At 35.8% G+C, this 21,712-nt stretch overlaps 2 protein-coding genes across 5 annotated transcripts in view; one reads left to right on the forward strand and one right to left on the reverse strand.

Annotated features, from left to right (window-relative positions):
• Positions 1–13,245: 13,245 nt before the first annotated feature.
• On the reverse strand, positions 13,246–14,318 carry CAPZA3 (capping actin protein of muscle Z-line subunit alpha 3). The gene has a single exon (XM_006155094.2). It carries the CDS (start codon positions 14,163–14,165, stop codon positions 13,266–13,268), a length of 900 nt encoding a protein of 299 aa, XP_006155156.1. The 5' UTR covers positions 14,166–14,318; the 3' UTR covers positions 13,246–13,265.
• A 50-nt stretch (positions 14,319–14,368) lies between these two features.
• Positions 14,369–21,712, forward strand: part of PLCZ1 (phospholipase C zeta 1) — a 66,279-nt gene continuing 58,935 nt past the window's right edge. For 3 of the 4 annotated variants that reach the window (XM_006155095.3, XM_027774444.1, XM_027774445.1), the window contains exons 1-3: positions 14,369–14,498; positions 14,914–15,067; positions 16,108–16,231. In XM_006155095.3, the coding sequence (XP_006155157.1) occupies positions 15,006–15,067; positions 16,108–16,231 (186 nt within the window). In that variant the 5' untranslated portion in view covers positions 14,369–14,498; positions 14,914–15,005. The remainder of the gene's footprint in view (positions 14,499–14,913; positions 15,068–16,107; positions 16,232–21,712) is intronic. The other variant, XM_006155096.3, reaches the window with a different exon arrangement.

The following is a 21,712-nucleotide window of genomic DNA, read 5'->3' on the forward strand; positions in this document are numbered from 1 at the left end:
TTATTTTCTTTTTTCATACTATCTACTTTTAGGCATCTCTGCAATATACATGGGAATGAAGATGCCAAGATTATTTTTTTCTAGGACAAGACCTTCCAATTATCAGATGGTAAGGAGGAAACAAAACTGATATTTAATCATTTAATACCACCTTTGTCATAATGAACAGCTATGCTGCTCTACCTAATGCAAATGTGAGTGGGTCTTTTTAGATATTCTCTCTGAAATTAGATGTTGCTCAACCTCTATGTACATATACACACACATAAATATATTCCTTCTAAGATTTCCCACATGGGCTTAGAAATAATAGGGAACATAGAAAGAAATATGAAAATAATACTGGACAAGGATGGTAGTATTAATTAAAATCATATCATTTTTGTAAAAAGCACTTAAATTCTCTGAGCCTTGTTTCCATTTGCCAAACTTATCAATGAAGAAATAAAGTTGTATGATGGTTACAGACTTTTAGTCAAACGTCAAAACCAAGACCAAAGTCAAGAAAATGATGAGAGTCTTCAGACTGTTTCTAAGCTCGTAAGTGGCTCACCAGCAGAAACCTTGAGCATGAATTTTTTTTTTTGAGAGTTTTTTTGCTATAGGGCATGTGCACTAGCCAGAAAGACAGAGAGAGACAGAGAGACAGAAAGTGAGAAATCACCCCCCGGGGGGATGGCCACAGGAGCAATCTCTTCTCCTCCATTCTCTTCTCAGGATCTTGGGCACGCACGCACACATGCCCGGTGCGAGTTTAAGCCATCAGGTCCAGGACTCAAACCGCAGTTGACTACATGGGAGTCCAGCGACATAGCCATTATGCCTGCTGCTCGTCCCAAATATAAATTTTTTTAAGGCAAGAATGGAATTAGTCTTAAGGAAATACCAACAGAAAGGAAACTTCTTTGTAGAAGATTGCTTATCTAAAAATGAGGTATGAAATGAAGTACTGAAGTAAATGTGTGAAATATTTATTAAGAAACATAGAGATATTATTCAGACATCACTACTAAAAAGTGGATGATGTTAATGGGGTTTTTCCCTTTCTGCAATAATAAGCACTCTGTGATACGTGTCGTTCACTGTCAATTGCAGTGTCAAGGTTGGCCTACTACTTGTCCAGTTGAGTGATTTTCCCAGGTTTGGTCAGATAACTGTGTTCCATACCAATAAGTTATCTCACTCTCTCACACCTCTACTGCCTCCAATTGGAGGGCCGCATTTACATGCCATTAGTGTCACACATCACATTCCTAGAGAATGAAAGAAATAAATCTGTCCAATTAGTAAATCCTATTCACATTATAAATTTTTCTTTATTCACATGAGTTTGGAGCTTGAACATAGTGTTTGCAAAATGAGGGCACTTTGCATTTTCTAAAGTAAGAATAAAAAGCAACTAGGGAGATAAGAACAGTATGGTAAGGGTATATTTATGCAACAAAATTAATTCAGGAAAGCTGTTTGCATTTATAACCTAGAAGAGGTTGTCTTGTTCAGGGGACTTAAAATGGACTAGAAAATATGGAAGACTTACTTAAAAACCTTCTAAAATGTCTTTTCTGTAGTGCTACAAAATAAATTTATTTGTTGAACCGATGACATTTCTACATGAACAACAAAATTTTTAAAAAGAATTATTTATTTAATTTTATTTATTATCATTATTATTTTTTTTAAAAACTTGCTATTATGGCACATGTACCTACCTGAGATAGACAGACAGAGAGAGGGAAAGAAGGGGAGAGAGAGACAGAAAGTGAAAAAGCAAGCCACCAGGGCCAGTACTCGAACCGTGGGCAGCCATATGGAAGTCCAGTGCCTCAACCATTATGCTACCTGCTGGCCCCATGAGTTTGAATTTTTTTTTTGCACCAAAATAAACTCATACTTTAATTCCATTTTCCACAAACTTCTTGAAGTAACTTCATATAGACTACCTTCCAGATTCTGTGGCCACTAACCTGTACCTAGAGATGTGAACAATTTTCATTTTATTTCATGGTTCCTTATGTTCCCAGATCTTATAGAAATCCTTTCATTATGCCTTCTTTGTTATTCAGTTTGTATCTGTCATCTATTTCCTGTTGAGACCTAAATTCATTAAATTTGGGAGACAAATCTTGTCCCTGGAACCTCCTTAAGGAATCTATGTCCAACTAAGCATATATTGGGTCATCGGAAAAGTCATGTGCATTTCTGCATAGAAAAACACGAACAAATATGTCATGACTTTTCCAATGACCCATAATAAGATGCCAAGAGTGAACTGTCAGGGAAATACAGTGATGGAATTATATTCTGATTGGATGCCAGGCACTATAAAAAGCTCTTTAAAATGCAAAACTATACAACTCAGAGGTATCTATCTGTAAATTCGAATTCCTGGAAGGTACAGAGCTTAGCTGACTTGAGGAATGTTGCTCTCAGAAAGCTATCCTAATTATTGGGAAATATTGCCTGTGCAACTCTGCCCAACCTAGGAGAATGAGGGAAGGGATCTTCTTTTGGGCAATTATTCATTCGCTGATCACTTACATTTATGTATTGTATGTAAAACATCATATTAGATGCTGCCGGTTTATAGCTGGAAAAGTACTGTACAATATACTGTATTAATTCTAGTGTTGCAAAAATCTCCATTTAACAGATGGAATAATTTGGTATCAAACAAATCATACTTTTAACCTTGCCTAAAATAACAAATAGAATGGAGATTTGAATGCAGGTATTCTGACCAAAGTTTCATAGAATTTTACTACTTTGCACATGAATAAGAAATTCCTCCTTTGCTCTATTAATGCATAAGTTAACTACCTTGGTTTAGCCATTTTACAATGTAGAAATGTTTTGAAACAACATGTAATATATGATAAATATATATACTTTTTAATTAAAAATTATATATATTGTTAATTAACATATATATTTGTTAATTAAAAAATTAATTATCTTAAAAAAAGAGGAAACAAGATAAATACATATCTAGTACTCAAAATAGGGTGTGGAGACTAGCAGATGACATAATGGTTACATTGCTGGGCTCCCATGTAGTCAACTGCTGATCAAGTCCCAGAACTGACAGTTTAGAACTCACTCCGGGTGTGCAAGTGTGTGTGTGCCCAAAATCCCAAGAGAAGAATGGAGAAGGGATTGCAGCATGGCCATCCTCCTGGGAGGGTAATTTCTCACTTTTTGTCTCTCTGTCTCTCTCTGCCTCTGTGGCACATGCCCTATAGCAAAATCTCTCTTTTTTAAAAAATTTTTTATTATCATCATAATCTTCTTTATATTACATTGGATTACATTACATATAATAGTGTATTACATTGCTTTTTCAAAAGGGAATGCCATGCATGTAAAATCTCTCTTAAAAAAAAAAAAGGAAGAAAAAAAGAAAATAGGGTGAACAAGTACCAAGGCAGAATTATAAAGTGTGTCACATTTAGGGCCTATAGAGAGGACTTCTACTGAAGTTATTAAAACAGACTTCTTGATAAAGGCACTGCAAGTCCAACTTGGCCTATGCCGTTCTTTGGAAAGCACAAGGACCCTCAGATGAGGGAGTGCCTTGAATTCTATGTTAGGAAATTTGAAATGTGTCCCCTACACCACTCTCTTTCTCTCTCTCTCTCTTTATATATATACTTTTCTTTCTTTTAAAAAAGTTATTAATTTAACATTATCATTATTCTCCAGTTTAACCACACACACACACACACACACACACACACACACACAGAATGTGAGAAAGCAAGCTGCCATGTCCAGGACTTGAACTGTGGTTGGCTATGTGGAAGTTCAGCACCTTAACCACCATGCCCCCTGCCACCCCCAACAGATATATTTTTTAAAGTATTTGATCAAAATTGTGAGTAATATCAGTGAGAAATCAATTGAATTTTATTTTAAGAGAACTTCATAGAATAGGTTCGAGATTTTTAAAAGAAAAAAGGCGAAGAAATGAAAACATACCAGTTAGAAAACTTAACATAGGTTGTTAATGAGGCATAAAGACAATACATAAGAAAAATACTTGCTGGAATGAAAATAAAAACCTCAATGACTAATTGAATTTTAGGAAATGAGAAATTAACAAGTGGCAAAGGGAATAAATAGGGAAAACACATGCAGAAGTAGAAATAAAAGGACTTGATGTTCAATTGAATTTTAGGAAATGGAAAAAGAAGTTAAAAATGCCACAATGTTTTGTCCTGGGTGGCGGCACAGTGGGAACACAACTGGACCCATGCAGGAAGGACCTGGGTTTGCATCCCAGAACCTCCCTGGGCACAGTGCGCCTGTGGTCTGGGCTACCTGAGACTGAGGTTGGATTGTGGCACAAAGACCCCTTTGGGGTTGCCTCTCTGTCTCTCTCTGCCTCTGCCTCTTTCTCTTATGAAAGAAATAAAAAAGAAAGTCATATCATAAGTTTTGATCTTGTGTTAATAACCAGATAACGTTTCCAATGGCAAAAAAAAAAAAAGAAAGAAAGAAAAAAAAATTGTTTGTAAGAGGGAGGGGCAAGAAAGAATGAGATTTTAATCTGGAAATGTTGATTTTTATGTTGTATTGCTTGCACTAGTAGGTAATTGGAAATATGTAAATGAGACTCAAAGTCAAGTTGACTGAAGTCATCTGCATAATTAGTGGATGTCTCATTTTTACTTACAGAAACTGGGTGAACTGGGGTTGGGGAAGTGGGAAAAGTGTGGTTCAAGTGGGAGCAGTTCAAGATCAAATATCCTTAAGGTCAAATTGAATTGGGACGTATGTTTATGTAAAGCTGTTCTTGCAGAATGTGCTCAAGGTTGTATCTTGGAATATGGTACTTAGTGACAAGGTCAATGACATAAAATGACATAAAGAATATGCAGCAAGTTTGGAAGCCAAGAGAGAAGAGAAAAAGTTGTATGTGCTCTTAACACTTTTAAAGATCTACTTAGTAATAAGCATGAGTTGTGAGTACTGAAGTTTTTCTTTCATGTGGTATCTGATAAATATTGTGGAAAATGGGTATTTACTTAAAACCACCACGGTGAATGGGGAGAGTCAGGAGGGTTATGTGAAAAGGTGCATAACATCAGTAATCATCAGGAAAATTCAGGTGAATACCACAAAAAGATAACATCTCACAACTGTTAAGATGACTATTACATTTAAAAAAAAATAAAAGAAAGAAAAAGGAAAAGATACCAAGCAGTGAGGGTGTTGAGAAATTGGAACCCTTAGTGTTGTTGGTAGAAATGTAGAATGATGCAGCCACTGTGGAAAAGAATGGAGTGTCTTCCAAAAGCTAAAATTAAACTATCATTTGATCCAGCAATCTCACTTCTGAGTATCTATGCAAAGGAACTGAAATCAGGCTATTTGAATTATCTGCACCCCCATGTTCATTGCAGCATTATTCACATTAGCCAAGACACAGAAATAATGGAAGAATAGGTAAAGAAAATGTGGTATGTGCACGCAATGGGGTATTATTTTATCTTAAAAAAGAAGGAAATGTTACCATTTGGAACAACATGGATGAACCTGGAGGGCATTATGCCAAGGGCCACCACATTGCTGCTTGACTCCATTTACACTAAGGTACTTAAAGTAGTGAAACTCACAGAAACAGAGAGTAGAGTCTAGGGGAAGGAGGAAATGGGGAAGTATTCTTCAAGAGGTTTACAATTTGTTATGTAAAACGAGAAGGTTCTAGATGTTCACTGTACATAGCACTCTTGGTTAACAATGAAGTATTGTGAACTTTAAAATATTTTAAGAGGATGGATTCCATTTTAAATGTTTTTTATAAAACTCCACATATAAGAACATGTTTTGTGGTGCCAGAAAGGCTTAGTGCCTTGTTTGTGGGGATGGTATCACAGATGCATACAGAAGTCTAAACTCATCTATCTATCTATCTATCTATCTACCTATCTATCTATATTAAATGTGTGCACTGTTTTCCATATCAATTATACCTCAATAAAGATTTAAAAAAGAGAATGGAGCACTAAATTTAGGAAGATGCTTATGTATGGGTGTGGGGTTCAGTGAATAAGGATAAACAATAAGAATTTAAAAAGGGTTACAGTAAGATGCAGGTACAATTGAGATAGTTTTTCAAGATGAAATAATCAAATTTCTATGATAATAAGTAGAGGAGGCTATTGGAATGGGCAATTAAGATATTGAAAATTTGGCTCCTAAGAGAGCTGGATCCTATATGGCCAGCCAGGATTGGAATCCCAGGCCTGATATCTTGAAAAACATACTATATGCATATGCCCAATATCCCAACAGGATGGAAAAATGGAAGAGAAGAGATCACAGAGTGACCACGCCTCATTGCGGGATATTCTTCTCACTCTGGTAAGTGAATGGACTCTCCGGCAGTTAAAAAACATATTTAAATCTTTTGAGAGTGAGTTATTATTAGACTTGGACTGGAAGCCAGATGGTAGACTTAAAGCAGCATGTGATAGTGTAAATGGCATAAGTTTTGAAGTGTGACAGTTGTGAATTGGAATTCCAGTTCTGTCACTTACCTGCTGTGTTAATTTGGCTGTCCCTTAAGAATATTTTTGGTTTCCTAAGCTTTAACAAAATAATTCCCAGCTATATTATTCTTATAAGAATTTAATGAGGAAGGTGAAATTGCTTGGTAGAGTGCCTAGAACATATCATGCTCTTAATTAAATCCATCCCTTTAAGGAAAAATTAAGAGGTAAGGAAGCAGAAAAAAAATTAAGAATATGAAACACTTGAAAATTTTGCTGTTTAAAAGACCTGAGAAATTTGTAGGAAAGATTTTTTTGGGAGACAGTGGAAACCGAGTATATTTGCTGATAGAGAAGGGCCAGGACAAGAGAAAGTGAAGAGTCAAGAATAAAAGAGGTCTCTGGTGGATTTGCAGCTAGATGACAAAAGATCAGGGATTTAGGATCAAATGCTCAAGAGTAAGAGTTAGTCCTAGAAAAAAGCATATTAATATTATTCTTTGGAAACTATTTAGAAGGACACATATGTCTTAAGTTCAGAGAAAATAAGTTATAGGAACTGTTTTTGAAATCATATATCTTCTTAGTGAAGTAATAGAATCATTTGATATGAGAAGCAAAAGTGAAGAATTACAATTTAGGTAAAGTAGAAAATTTGAAAACACATCATAATAAAAATTTGTATGTGTCCCTAGAAAAGAATAAATTGTTCAAGTGTTAAGAAGCCAGTGACTGAAGTAGACATAGATTTTACTAAAATTTAGAAAAAGATGAACAGAGAATCCATTCTTAAATAATAGTAGTAAAAGTGGTATTGCAAGTCGCATTGGAAGATCCTGGCTTCCCATACCAGACCTCCATCTACACACTGAGCACCCGCATCCTTGTGATCCAGAATCACTGCGACTGAGGATGGATGGCAGCATGAAGACCCTACTGGAGTGCCTCTTTTTCTTTTTCTTTTTTTTTCCTTTTCTTTCTCTCTTCTCTCTCTCTCTTTCTCATCAAAGAGATAAATGAATGAAATTAAAAACAACAACAAATAACCTCATTTTTTCTAACCCACTACACTGACGTTTCAAAATTTGAAGTATTTTGTATCTGTTTATGTGCCTAGGCATGCATGTATGTATGTGTATTCATGGTTTAGGTCTAAGTGTCTGTGTGTGTGTGTGTGTGTGTGTGTGTGTGTGTGTGTGTAATAAAGGTATAGGGAACAGAGAATAACTGTGCATTTTCCTGCCTATGCTAGCATCTATATGTATTTAACAAAGCCTACCAAATATTAATAATACCCATGTGGGAATACTTTTGTTATAGTGTGGTATCAGGTGATGAAATACTTTTTTTGGGTTTTGTTTTAAGGTTTGTTTGTTGCTAACAAAGAAAAATGTGATATTTAATATTGTTAAGATTACCATGGTGTGGAACCAGCAGTTGGCATAATGGCTATGTCACTGGACTCCCATGTAGTTGATTGTGGTTCTAGTCCTGGACCCAGTGAGTTAAACTCATGCTGTGCGTGTGTGTGTGTGCATGTGTGTCCAAGATCCCGAGAGGAGAATGGAGGAGAAAGGATTGTGACATGGCCATCCCGCTTGGGGGTGATTTCTTGCTTTCTATCTCTCTGTCTCTCTCTGTCTTTATGGTGAGCGCACACACCCCATAGCGAAAACCCCTCAAAAAAAAAAAAAAGATTACTGTAATGTGAACTAAACATTCTCTTAGTACACCTGATGGCATTTATCAACTTGTCAAAATCTTTCTGAAGAGGAATTTGACAATATGTATTAAGGGTGTTAACATGTTCATTATCTTTTCAATACGTAATAATCCACAATGTGAGCAAATATATGTTCACCACAGCATAATTAATTACAAATAGAATGTTAAAATTTAAATTATGTAAGAATAGTCAACTGCTTGTCTTGTTATAGTAGATCTACAGTGTGAATATCATTGTAAATAATTAAAATTATATGCAGAAGGACTTTTTATGACATCAGACAGTGTGATATATGCATTATGTAAAAAAGAGTAGAATACAATTTTTATATGCTGTATATTCTTAATATTTAAAACAGTTGCATAAAATTGGATGAAAGGAAATAGGTTAAAATATTTTATACTATAAGTATTTTCCATAATTTGTACATGTGACTTTTATATCCAGAAATATTAATAAATCTTATTTTAAAAAACCTCATGTTAGACCAGGAGCAAAATGCTTCTGTAATTGTTCTATAAACCATCCAGTCCTATTCTGGAATGATTTGGAACATCAACACTTACACATATAACTATAATTGTCAATATAAATTTTTTGCTAAGGAATTCATCAGATGGATATATTTTAGTGCCATGAGAACAATTTTCTTTAGAAAGTTTTTTTATTACCTTTTTCTTTTCTTTTTTGAGATGTTTTTGCTATAGGACATGTACACTTGCCAGAGAGACAGAGAGATAGAGAGTGAGAAATCACCTCCCAGGGGGATGGCCATACCACAATCCCTTCTTCATTCTCCTCAGGATTTTGGGCATGCACACATGCATGCCTGGCATGAGTTTTAAGCCTCCAAGTCTGTGACTCCAATTGCAATTGAGTATATGGGGATCCAGCAACATAACCATTATGACATCTGCTGGTCCCTTTGCTTATCTTTTTTATGTGAAAGATGAAAGTCTGTCCCTGGTTTATGCATAGTGAATTCAGTGAAGTAGCAATGGCCTTATTTGGGCAATGGTTTTGTGGGAAATGATTTTAATTAAGTAAATAGAAAACAAAGGCATGCTATTCTCAGATTAAAGCAACATCTACTTTTTGAATAATTATTCATTTAATCTTATTTATCATTATTATTATTTTAAAATTTGCTACAGGATACATGTGCTCATCAGAAAGAGACAGAGAGAAGGAAAGCGACAAAGCAGGCCTTTAGGTTCGGTACTCGAACTGCAGTTAGCCATGTGGGACTCATGAGAGCCTTTCCAGCAGAGTCATCTTCTATTTTTAATTGCCAGGGGGTGTGTGCAGTCACTAGAGTAGAGAGAGGGCAAAAGCTTAATATTTAAAACAGTTGCATAAAATTGGATGAAAGGAAATAGGTTAAAATATTTTATACTATAAGTATTTTCCATAATTTGTACATGTGACTTTTATATCCAGAAATATTAATAAATCTTATTTTAAAAAACCTCATGTTAGACCAGGAGCAAAATGCTTCTGTAATTGTTCTATAAACCATCCAGTCCTATTCTGGAATGATTTGGAACATCAACACTTACACATATAACTATAATTGTCAATATAAATTTTTTGCTAAGGAATTCATCAGATGGATATATTTTAGTGCCATGAGAACAATTTTCTTTAGAAAGTTTTTTTATTACCTTTTTCTTTTCTTTTTTGAGATGTTTTTGCTATAGGACATGTACACTTGCCAGAGAGACAGAGAGATAGAGAGTGAGAAATCACCTCCCAGGGGGATGGCCATACCACAATCCCTTCTTCATTCTCCTCAGGATTTTGGGCATGCACACATGCATGCCTGGCATGAGTTTTAAGCCTCCAAGTCTGTGACTCCAATTGCAATTGAGTATATGGGGATCCAGCAACATAACCATTATGACATCTGCTGGTCCCTTTGCTTATCTTTTTTATGTGAAAGATGAAAGTCTGTCCCTGGTTTATGCATAGTGAATTCAGTGAAGTAGCAATGGCCTTATTTGGGCAATGGTTTTGTGGGAAATGATTTTAATTAAGTAAATAGAAAACAAAGGCATGCTATTCTCAGATTAAAGCAACATCTACTTTTTGAATAATTATTCATTTAATCTTATTTATCATTATTATTATTTTAAAATTTGCTACAGGATACATGTGCTCATCAGAAAGAGACAGAGAGAAGGAAAGCGACAAAGCAGGCCTTTAGGTTCGGTACTCGAACTGCAGTTAGCCATGTGGGACTCATGAGAGCCTTTCCAGCAGAGTCATCTTCTATTTTTAATTGCCAGGGGGTGTGTGCAGTCACTAGAGTAGAGAGAGGGCAAAAGCACTCTCCCTCCCACCCCAATGAGGTGTGATCATGCCACAGGTCCTTCACCATTTTTCCATTCTGCCAGGATTTGGGGCATGCATGCACATGTACCCAGCATGTTTTTCAAGTTACTGGTGCTAGGACTTCCACTGTGGTTGGCCATGTGGAATCCAGCTCTCAAAGGAGAATGCTTAACCACTGTTCTTTTTTATTTTGAGAGATTTTTGCTATGGGGCATGTGCGCTCACCAGACAGAGAGAGAGAGACAGAGAGATAGAAGGCGAGAAATCACTCCCTCGTGGGGATGGCCACGCCACAATCCCTTCTTCTCCATTCTCCTCTCAGGATCCTGGGCATGCATGCACATGCGCCGGACATGAGTTTAAGCCACCGGATCCGGGACTTGAACCGCGGTCGACTACGTGGGAGTCCAGCAACATAGCCATTACGCTAACTGCTGGTCCCCACTTAACCACTGTTCTAGAGCTGACCCAGAGTTATCTTCGATACTTGTTAAATATATACATTTCCTAACCTATTAAATCAGAATCTGAGGATAGGCATCAGGAATTTGTATTATCAAAGATATACTGTAGGTAATTCTCTTATAATTCTCTATGAACCTCTGGTTGGGAAATAAAAGTTTGAAGTTTTAAAATTCTTGTACAGGAGCTCGTCTGCTCCAATGTTGATTGAATAGAGTGTTTTGTTTTTTTTTCCTCTCAACTGAATAAATTTAAAGTATAAAGTACTTTACTTCTCAGATAAATCAGAATTGTGGGAATGGAGTTTACCTTTTCTACTATAGTCATTTTAATGAGGTTTACATTTGGAATTTAGTTTAAGAGCAGATATAGGTGATCAGTGGCATTTCTGGGACTGCTGTTTGGGTGACTACAGGTGATTTGTTTTGGCCACACAGTGCAAGTCCCCAGTTCCATTTCTTTTGGGGCATACTTTAGGTGGAATGCTTGCCTAAATCATTGCATAGCAGAGATCATATCTCTTATGAAACAGGTCTTCAAGTGACACCTTGGTAGCTGAGCACTGGAACCAGACACATCGATCACTGTGTGCTATGACCTAAATGCTTGTCCCCATCTCCATCCTAAATTTGTATGTTGAATTTAACACCCATGGTATTAGGAGGTAGGGCCTTTGGGGTAAATGGAATTTGTGCCCTTACAGAAGAGGCCCCAGAGAGCTGACTTGCCCTTTACACCATATGAAGACACAGAGACTTACTATTTCTGAGCCTCACCAGACATATTCCTGCCTCCAGAACTGTGAGAAATAAATTTCCCTTGTTTATAAGCTACACAATTTATGATGGTTTGTTACAGCAGCCTGAGTGAACAATAAACAACTTGAAACCTTAGATTCTTCTTATGTGAAATGGGGGTGTGACTAGTACCAGACTGAAGAAGAATCATGTGCAAAATATTTAGCACAATGCATATTATGAAGAAAGCACTTATGAGTATTCATAGTTACGACTTCATAATAGCTAAACTTACACAAGTTTGGGAGGTGAGGTTTTCTAGCTGACTTAGAAGACCGTGTTAGTTATCAGACAAACCTAAAGATTTGGAATAATCCCCAATCCTTGGAGATTCAAGGTGGAGTAAGATGACAGTGGAACCAAGTTTACTAATGGTCCTTTGTCTGAGCCAGATTTTCGAGATTTGTTGGTCTTATGGAACATCCTAACCTGACATTATTTATTGAAATCTACCCTCTAAAGGTTGGTTGAGGGCTAAATTGAATTATGTGATGTGAAACAATATCTATTTCCATACCTTCTCAGTCCCAAAGAAAATAAAAAAATCATTCCAATGCAAACACACACACACACACACACACACACACACACACACAGACACACACAAGCAGACACAGAGATATAGCCTTAATCCCGGCCCCCTGTGTATTTCTGGAGTGCGACATTTCTAACAAATGTCCCTGCCTCTATGGTAGCCTTCATTATAAAACACATTTACTCTACCCTTTCTTGCCTTATTGGTAAATATTCCTTCAATGAAGTTACTTGTTATAGAACCAGCAGGTGTCTTTGTGGTTAAGGTGCTAGAGTCCCAAATGGTGAACTACGGTTTGAGTCCCAGACCTGGTGGCTTGAAACTCAGGTGGGGTGCATGTATGTGCATGCCCCAAATCCTGAGAGGAGAGTGAAGGAGAAGAGACTGTGGTGTTGCCATTCCCCATGGGGAATTTCTCACTTTCTCTCTCTCTGTCTCTCTGGCAAGCTCACATGCCCTATAACAAAAAATCTCTCAAAAAATTACTTGTTCCATTTACCCTGTTTAAACTTGCATTGGCCAACTAATAGGCATCTATCTCTAGGGGCTTTTCTTTTCTTTTTCTTTTTTTTGGAGAGGTTTTCACTATAGGGCGCGTGTGCTCACCAGACAGACAGAGAGAGACATAGAGACAGAAAGCGAGAAATCACCCCCCAAGGGGGATGGTCATGCTGCAATCCCTTCTCTTCCATTCTCCTCTCGGGATCTTGGGCATGCATACACATGCGCCTGGTGTGAGTTTTAAGCCACCGGGTCCGGGACGCGAACTGCGGTCGACTACGTGGGAGTCCAGCGACATAGCCATTACGCTAACTGCTGGTTCCCGGGGGTGGGGGGGGGCTTTTCAACTTTATGAAAATACCCATTCTCCAGAAACACAAGCAAGTCAGGTAAAGACAGAGATGTCCAGGAGCCATCCCTTATATTATCCAGTTGCACAACACACTTCTTGAATAAATGACATATCCTAATTTAGGATACATCACCAGATTTAAATCAGAGAGTATTCTCTGCCAGTCAATAAGGGTGCGGGTCACTGGAAGGTCCCTTCGCAGAATTTTTCTCAGGGCTTCATTTGATAACTCCTGTAGCTCTTCTAGGACTGCAGCTTGAAATTTATTCTCTTGTTCTTCCACGAGCCTTGCAAAATTTAGAGCCAGTTGTGCTTGGTTAACTATTTCCAAGCTTTCTTTCAGGTCCTTGGAGATTTCAATATGAAGATTGACACACCTGAAGAAGTGAGCTTGCACAAAAATTCTTCCTGTTACTTGGGTTAGAAATGGATTTACTTGGAAAATCCACTTCGATTTCCAAAGACCATTCCAGCAACCTCCTGATCCGTAGTTGTGATCTTCAATGCAAGCTATCAAGAACTCCTTATGTTTTATAGTTTTTCTCAGCACGTTGCAATTTCCCATTGGATAATGATCATTCACATACAGTTTCAAGGCACATAGAACAACAGTTCTCAGGTATTCTGCCTCATTCCGAATGATACCGTGACTTTGAATGTCTTTCAACTGATTTTGGAGCAGGTCAAATTTGAAAGAAAGTTTCGTTTGATAGTCAAAAAAACGGTAGTTACCCATGACATTGTGGTGAGACAGGAGTACTGGATTTCCATCAATGCAGAGAGGTACAGAATACTTTTGGCAGTGCTGGTGGCCTGCACACTCACCTTGATGGTGCATAAGTTTTTCATCACGGATAAGCAGACAGAGATCATCAAAGGCATTTACAAATTCCCCCGGAGGAGCCTGTATTAACAGTCTGCGAATTACTTTTTCTTTCTCTTTCCTATTCAGAACACTAAGTGCCATGTTTGATTGCAGCAGAAGCAAAGCTTCTGAAAGAGAGTGTTCAAAGGATGAGAAAACATTCCATGAGACACCTTTCCCATCAAGGTGTTAAACCTTCAAGCTTACGATTATTATGTCTGACAGGAAAACAGGTGGTCTGGCCAGCTCTGAGTCTCTTGAAGTCATAAAGAGACTTTCTCTATGGAGTATGGAACTTTTGATGATATCACAATGGGTGCTCAGACCAAAAGAAAAACATGACCGTCACCTGACAGCGTGGTGTCCAGCCAACCAGCAATTCCTATCTTGAAGACTTTAAGAACTTAGCATCCTGAGCAGTTTTCTTCAGAAGTGGTGTGTGTGTGTTATGTGTTGTCAGGGATCTAGGGAAACAGCTGAGAGTTTCTAGAGTGTTTGACAGTACTTTGCACGTTCAGGGGTCATAATGGCATAGACTTAAACTCAGACCCTCAGAATAGCTGCCCAAACCCACTAGAATCACATTATAATGAAAGATTTAAGGCGTTTAAACTAGCTAGGAAAAGTAAAATGAGATACAATGGCAATTTATGGAAAAATGCCAGACAGTGGGGGTAGCCGCATTTATGAACATTGTGGGTTTAGAGATAGTCAGAACCAAAGAGGCCAACAAGCTTCAGGGCAGGGTGGTGTATGGATCCCATCTTACAAACTCTGTGGGATTTAAGTGTGGGTTAGTGTCGGAGAACAATGGCAACAAACCACTGTGTGTTCTCTGCTTTCTTCCTAGAAAAGTGGTGACAGTGGCATCGGCTGATGAGCATCAAGAAATTCCTTTCCTGAAAAAGGGAAGAGTTAATTTGGAACCCGTGACAGCACCTAATGGGGAGAGACTTATATGCCAGGAGAAACAGCGTGACAGGTCATGAAAATATGGATTCAAAATATCCATTCAGAAATCACTTCTATTCTTCCTTCTTTCTCGTGACTTGTCCTTTTTACTTGATTCTCTTCTTATTCTCTCCTCATTGGTCTTGAGGTGTCCTGAATTTAAGCCCCTCTCATTTAAGTATGAGCTATTTCCTTCCATATCTGTCCTGAGCTTTTCTCAGTTTCCATAGATTCTTGTATCTTTTCTTAAAAGAACATGAACTTTGCCATATTATGTTAAAGCCATTAGATTTGTTGAGTTCTCATTAGTTCTACCAATCTGAAATTGACTAGAACTTTTGAACAAGTTGGACCTATACCTTTCATAATTTTATAGCTTGTTATATTATTTCTTTTCAACCTTAGTGTTTCAAATTGTAGAGTAGTAGTAATTGTAGTTTATCTGTATATGATAAGTAAGCTTGATTGTTTTAATTTCTTCTCTCATATCAAACACATACTCTCTATGGTATTCTTAATCCTTTTTGACAGTACTTAAAATGTTGGTGCACATGTGTGTAGTGGGACTTTTGACTAAAATAGTTATAATAATTATATCAGTTGCGGTTACTATTTGTTGAACATTCAGTGGCAGAAACCGTGTTCAGTGATATATTCTGAACTCATTTAATGTTTCTACCTTCTTTAAAATTAAGTATTCATTTGCTCACCTTTCTGGATGAAGAAGGATAGCTGAGAGAGGTCATCTGAGAAGGGAATATTGAAGACCAGCTGCCTTCCAAACCTGTGCCTTCAGGCAATATACTATAATAGTGTTTTAGTATATTTTCTCAGTAATAACTTTATTTTTCAAATTTTAATTCTTATTTTCCTGTATTTTACTGTGCTTTACTCTATAGAATAGTTACTACAATTTTGTGTGTTTTAGATATTATTATCATAAATTATCTTGCCATTTTTTAAAACACAAAATAGACTATCCTTTAAAGTAAAATAAATGTAGCAGACAGAGAGGAGATTAAATATTTCTTTAGAAATTTTAAATACTAAATGACTTTGTGTGAGAATTTCCTTAACCTTTTTTGCTTCATACATGGTTTTTGTCGAAGATTCAGGATGACTTTAGAGGTGGAAAAATTAACCTAGAAAAAACTCACAAATTACTTGAAAAATTAGATATTCGGTGCAATATAATGCATGTGAAACGTGTTTTTAAGGTGAGATGATATTTGCCCCATGCCTCTCCCATCACATGAATGTAAATAGACATCAATAGTTACTTGGATGTTTTCTGTAAAAAATACATATGAAAAAACAGTCTATAAAGAAAAAAAGCAATTACTTATGCTAATTATATTTACAATCAAGAGGGGCAGAATTTAAGTGGTGAAATCCGTTGTGGGTAAAATTTGAAATAATAGCATTCTAATGGTTTAGAACAATTTCCCAGTTATATTTGAATGTTCATATGAGGTCTAGGATTAGTTGGATCCTTAAATTAAAATCTCATTAATGATGAAATGGATTGAATATTAGTGATTTATAGACAACACAGACTCAAAGTTAGCAGAAGAAAGAAAATAATAAAAATTAGCATAAAAATAAACAATAATAGAGAAAAGAAAAAGAGCAATAGAAGAAATTGATGAAAATAAGAGTTGCCTTTTTGAAAAGTTAAACAAAACTCAAATAATTAGAAAAACTGAGATAAAGGAAGAATCATGTAAAATCAGAAATGAAAGAGGGGACATTACAACTGATCCCACAGAAATAAAAAAGAGCATAAAAGTCTACTATAAATAATCATACACTAACAAACTGGACAACCTAGAAGAAATGGAAAAATATTTCAAAACGTACAACCTACCAAGCCTGAACCAATAAGAAATAGAAAACTTGACTAGACCAATAACAAGTAAGGAGTCTGAATCAGTAATGAAAAACCACCCAGCAAAAAAAAGCCTGGGACTAAATGACTTTATAGGTGAATTCTACCAAATATTTTAAAAAGTATTAATACTAATTCTTCTTAAGTGCTTCCAAAAATAGACAAGGGAGCATTTCTAACTTTTTAAGTCCAGCATCACCCTGATACAAAAATGACACTACAAGAAAAGAAAACTACAGGCCAATGTTTTTGATGAACATAGATGCAAAATTCCTCAACATAATATTAGCAAACCAAATTCAACAATCTTTAGAAGGATCATACACCATGACTGAATGGGCTTGATCCCTGGGATGCAAGAGTGGTTCCATATATGGAAATCAATTGATATTATACAACATTTTAACAGAATGATGGGTAAAAATCACAGAAAAGGCAGGAAAAAGTATTCATCAGAAAAAACATTTGAAAAAAATTCAATACTTTTTTAAGTCTAGAACTCTCAAAACTTGTATACTTAAACTAAAATATCAATGAAAGACATTTTGAAAAAACAAAAGTATATGAAAAAACAAAAGTATATCAAAAGATATCACATGTTAATATGTTCATGCTACACAAGGTTATCTACAGATTTGATGCAATTCCTATCAAAATCACACTGACTTTTTTTAAAATTGTAAGATGGCACACATGCTTACCAGAGAGACAGAGAAAGAGAATGAAAGCAACCCCAAATAGGGTGTGCCATGCCACAGTTACTTCTCCTTCATTTGTCCATCCTGAGAAGCTACAACAGAAAACAAAAGTTTCAGAGTTGTTTCTATGAATCCAAGTAGTCTTTGCTACTTACTCTAAGCTATTGAGATTTTGATCAGTTCATGTCTAATAGAACTTCTGAAGAATACAAGTTTTTGTGAAAAATCCTTTAATGAACATAGATGCAAAATAAAAATTAGCATAGAAATAAACAATAATAGATAAAGGAAAAAAGCAATAGAAGAAATCAATTTCTTCTTTGATGGTATTTCCCAAAGGCAGACAGATTTATATAGTTCCTGATCTAGTGAAGTGATATTCAGCACAACACAGAGGTAGTAATATATTGAAATCTGAATCAAATGTGAACCATAAGTATTCTTCAGTGATTATCAGGTTGCTTAAAAATAGAGAGAGCTACTTGAACTGATATTGAGTAATATGCTTACCATTTATATACATATTTATTTATTTTTAGGTTTTGCTATAGGGCATGTCTGCTTGCCAGAGAGAGAGACAGTAGAGGGAAAGTGAAAAATCATTTCCCAGGGAAATGGCCACACCACAATCCCCTCTCCTCCATTCCCCTCCTGGGAATCTGGATACACATGTACACAAGTCCAGCATGATTTTCAAGCCACTGGGTCTAGAACTTGAACCATGGTCAGCTATATGGGAGTCCAGCACCTTAACCACCATTCTGCCTGCTGGTCCCTGCATGGCATATTTAAAAGCCTTAGGTAGAATGCTCAATAGTTATAAAATTAGAGATATCACTCACTAATTGAAATTTATAAGTATTTGAACATTGGTAGGCTTGTAGGTCTATCGTGTTGAGCAAAATCTTTTTGGAGTGGCTGTGAAAATAGTTAATTTTCACAGAGGGGCAAAGATTGCTTAAAATATTTCAGGAATCTCTTTAATATGACCTTGGGTACTTTTAAAGCCTGAATTATATAAAAAATGCCTGATGATCATAAACAGCCATTGTTATCTATTAAAATAATTCTAGGCCTTCTATTAGTAACAGGTACTTTGTTGCCATAAAGTAAATTGTCATATGTGCATTCAAATGTTGATTAGAAAAATGCTCAGGATAGGCATGTAGGCTAAGCAAATTTTGTAGGTAGCTGAAGACTAATCTTAAACATTCAACTCTTTTGCTCCAGCTCTTGTTTTCGTACTTTGTGGGTCCCTGTTTTGCCAGAGTAAATAAAAAAATCATTATAAATTATTTGGTACTTAAAATCTTCCAATGTCTCAGGTCTTAAGAGATTCTTGGCTTTAGTGGAGTCTAGCTGTGTAGAACCTGGCAAGTCAAAAATCTCTCTGACCAAATTTCTCAGTCTGTAAAATGGGGATACTAATATAGTTACCTCATAGGATTCTTCTGAATATTAAACAAGATATTATGTATGATGTAAATAGAAGTAGGCATGGCCAAAAGTAGGTACTTGATCAATATTTGTTGAAGTTGCGTCAGTTACAATTGTTCAAAAACATATAAAAATTGCATTATGTTTATTGATTTCCTAAGGAGCCATAACAAATTCTGACATAAATTTATTTTCATACAAGGTGACTTTTAATTATAAATCTGGATGAAGGACATATAACTTTATGATCTTGGCAATAGGTTTTGAACCTCTTTCTGTAAGATTAATTCTTGAGTCATGGCCAGAGCAGCAGTATCTTAAGTTTCTTTTTGATCCCTTTGTTAAGAAATTTTTATTGTGCAGTAGTCTTTAATTTATAACATTTAAAATAGTTTTAGGAAATAGTACTTGCCACTTTAACACATGTAACTAGTCTTAGATTTATATTTTGATTATCAATTGAATCTAAAGTAGTACCCTTATTCATTTCAAGAATTTATTAAAGAATTTACTTTAAGTTCTCAAATTCTCTAAGTGATCAACCATTATTAAACCTACAGGAGTACTTCAGAAAGTTTGTGGAAAAATGGAATTAAAGTATGAGTTTATTTTGGTGTGAAAAATTTTGAAATTCATGAATTTTTCATGACATGCATTTCCATGAACTTTTTGAAGCACCTTCAAACCCATGTATATTATGTGCATGGTATTCTATTAGAAACTTTGGATTATAAAAAAGTAAATAAAGTGTTATCTCTCTTTTATAGGGAGGAAAAAGAATGCAGAAACTTATTTTATTAGTAGGTTGTAATAAATCTAATGAATAATACTAACAAGAAATATGAGAAGAAAGACCCTATTTAACTTGGGTTTTTAAAGACGATTCCATGGTGAAGGTGACGTTCTTGCTGGAACATAAAGAATGAGAAGCAATATGTGTGAAATATGTAAAAGGAGTGCTTGGAAAATAAAATGTAATTCATGAAGGCATGTGGTGAGGAGTAGACACAATGACACCTGTTACCAAGCTTGGTGATGGAGCCTTGAAGCCTAGACCATGCAATTTGGATTTCCATTTGTGAGCAATGGGTAGCCACTAACAGTTTTTGAGTAGAAGAATATTCCATATTTTAGGATAAATCAACTGGCAGTTGTGTAGAATGGAGTTGAAATTAAAAGTCAGAGGGTGGGTTATTCCTCTACCTGTCTACAAATTAGCAACTTGGAAACAGTTCAGACACTTGCATTCTGTTTGGTTCTACCTCAAGTTTATGGTTTTCGGCCTTTGTTGGTTTTCCATGATCTAAACTTTAGTATCACTTAAAAATAAATAGTACTATATCCTCTCTTTAAAAGTTATATTCCCTCTTTTAGAATCTTTAAAGATCTGATCATTTATTCGCCATCTATCCTGCGATCAGCCTTTCTTTTATGCTCTTCTTAAAGTTAGGGTTTTCGGATACTTTCTTATTCTTTTCAAACTCTTCTGGTCAACTCTTGTTGATTCTCAATGGCTTCAACTATTAGTTAAACAGGAACAAGTTCCAAGTTTTAGCGGATAAACCAAAAGAATCCTTTACATTTCTTTCTCCACCTCTTCAATGATGCAATACATTATTCCTTTCATACCTACCTTGAAACTCCTTTATGGCTAAAGTGTTCAATCCACTGATAAGCCTCTCTATGCCTTTTATTTATCCCTCTTTTGTTTAAATTTTTTTCTGTTCTGACTTCTATGACATCACTCTCTCCTGGTTTTCTTTTAAAATCTTGACTATTTCTTTTCCATCAGTCCTGCCATCCTCCCTTCTTCTATTCTCTTCTCAAAGTTGAATTCCACATTTCCTTTCTTCTTTTTAAACTCTTCCTGATCAAGCTTATTGATTCTCAATGGCTTCAACTACTTCTTAAATAGTACTAAGTTCTAGGTTTTCTAGCCTAATTTGTAAATCACCTGCCATATTCTTGCCACTGATTGGGTTTTTGCACGTATTATAACAAACACCCGAAGAAGTTATTATTAGCTTGATTTTATACATAGGATATTAAAAAATAAGAATTGTGATATAATTTGTTCAATTTTACATCACAATGAGAACTCATGTTGGGTTTGTCTGTCTCCCAAATTCTTACTGTGTTTTCTTCTTGAGCGTGTGCTTTCTTTGTCACACTTCTTTCATCTGTCCCTACCCCTCAATCAATTGCCTATCGACTATCTCTACCTCGGTGCTCCAGAAATACTTCAAATTTAGTTTAAATGTTTAAAATGAAACTTACCTTTCATTTTCAAATTAGTTTGACCTTCTCTCTTTGCGTGGCAATGGCAATACCATTTTCTGAGTTATCCAAGCCAGAAATCAGAGGGATTCTTGCTCCTCTTCTTACCTCATCTCCACATCGAATTTTCAGATCTTTTTAGATCTATCTTTTTGCTACACTAGGTCATTAGCTCTTGAACTTCTTGTTACTCAAAGTATAGTTCTCAGAGTAGCATCTCTAGCATCCTCGAGCTTGTAAGAAATGCAGAATTTATTCAAACTAAAGCTGACTTTCCATTTTAACATATCTCTAGTAATCCAAATGTACATTAAAGTTTGAAAATATGATCATGTATTCTCCATCTGTCCTGCAATCAGCCCTTCTTTTATGCTCTTGTTTTTTTTTTTTTTTTTTTT

The sequence above is a fragment of the Tupaia chinensis genome, unplaced genomic scaffold (assembly GCF_000334495.1).
Source record: "Tupaia chinensis unplaced genomic scaffold, TupChi_1.0 Scaffold000434_1, whole genome shotgun sequence".
Lineage (NCBI taxonomy): Eukaryota > Metazoa > Chordata > Mammalia > Scandentia > Tupaiidae > Tupaia > Tupaia belangeri.

What these genes read in the sequence shown, in the direction of transcription:
- CAPZA3 (XM_006155094.2), bottom strand. Translation starts at nt 14,165, where the DNA reads ATGGCACTTAGTGTTCTGAATAGGAAAGAGAAAGAAAAAGTAATTCGC.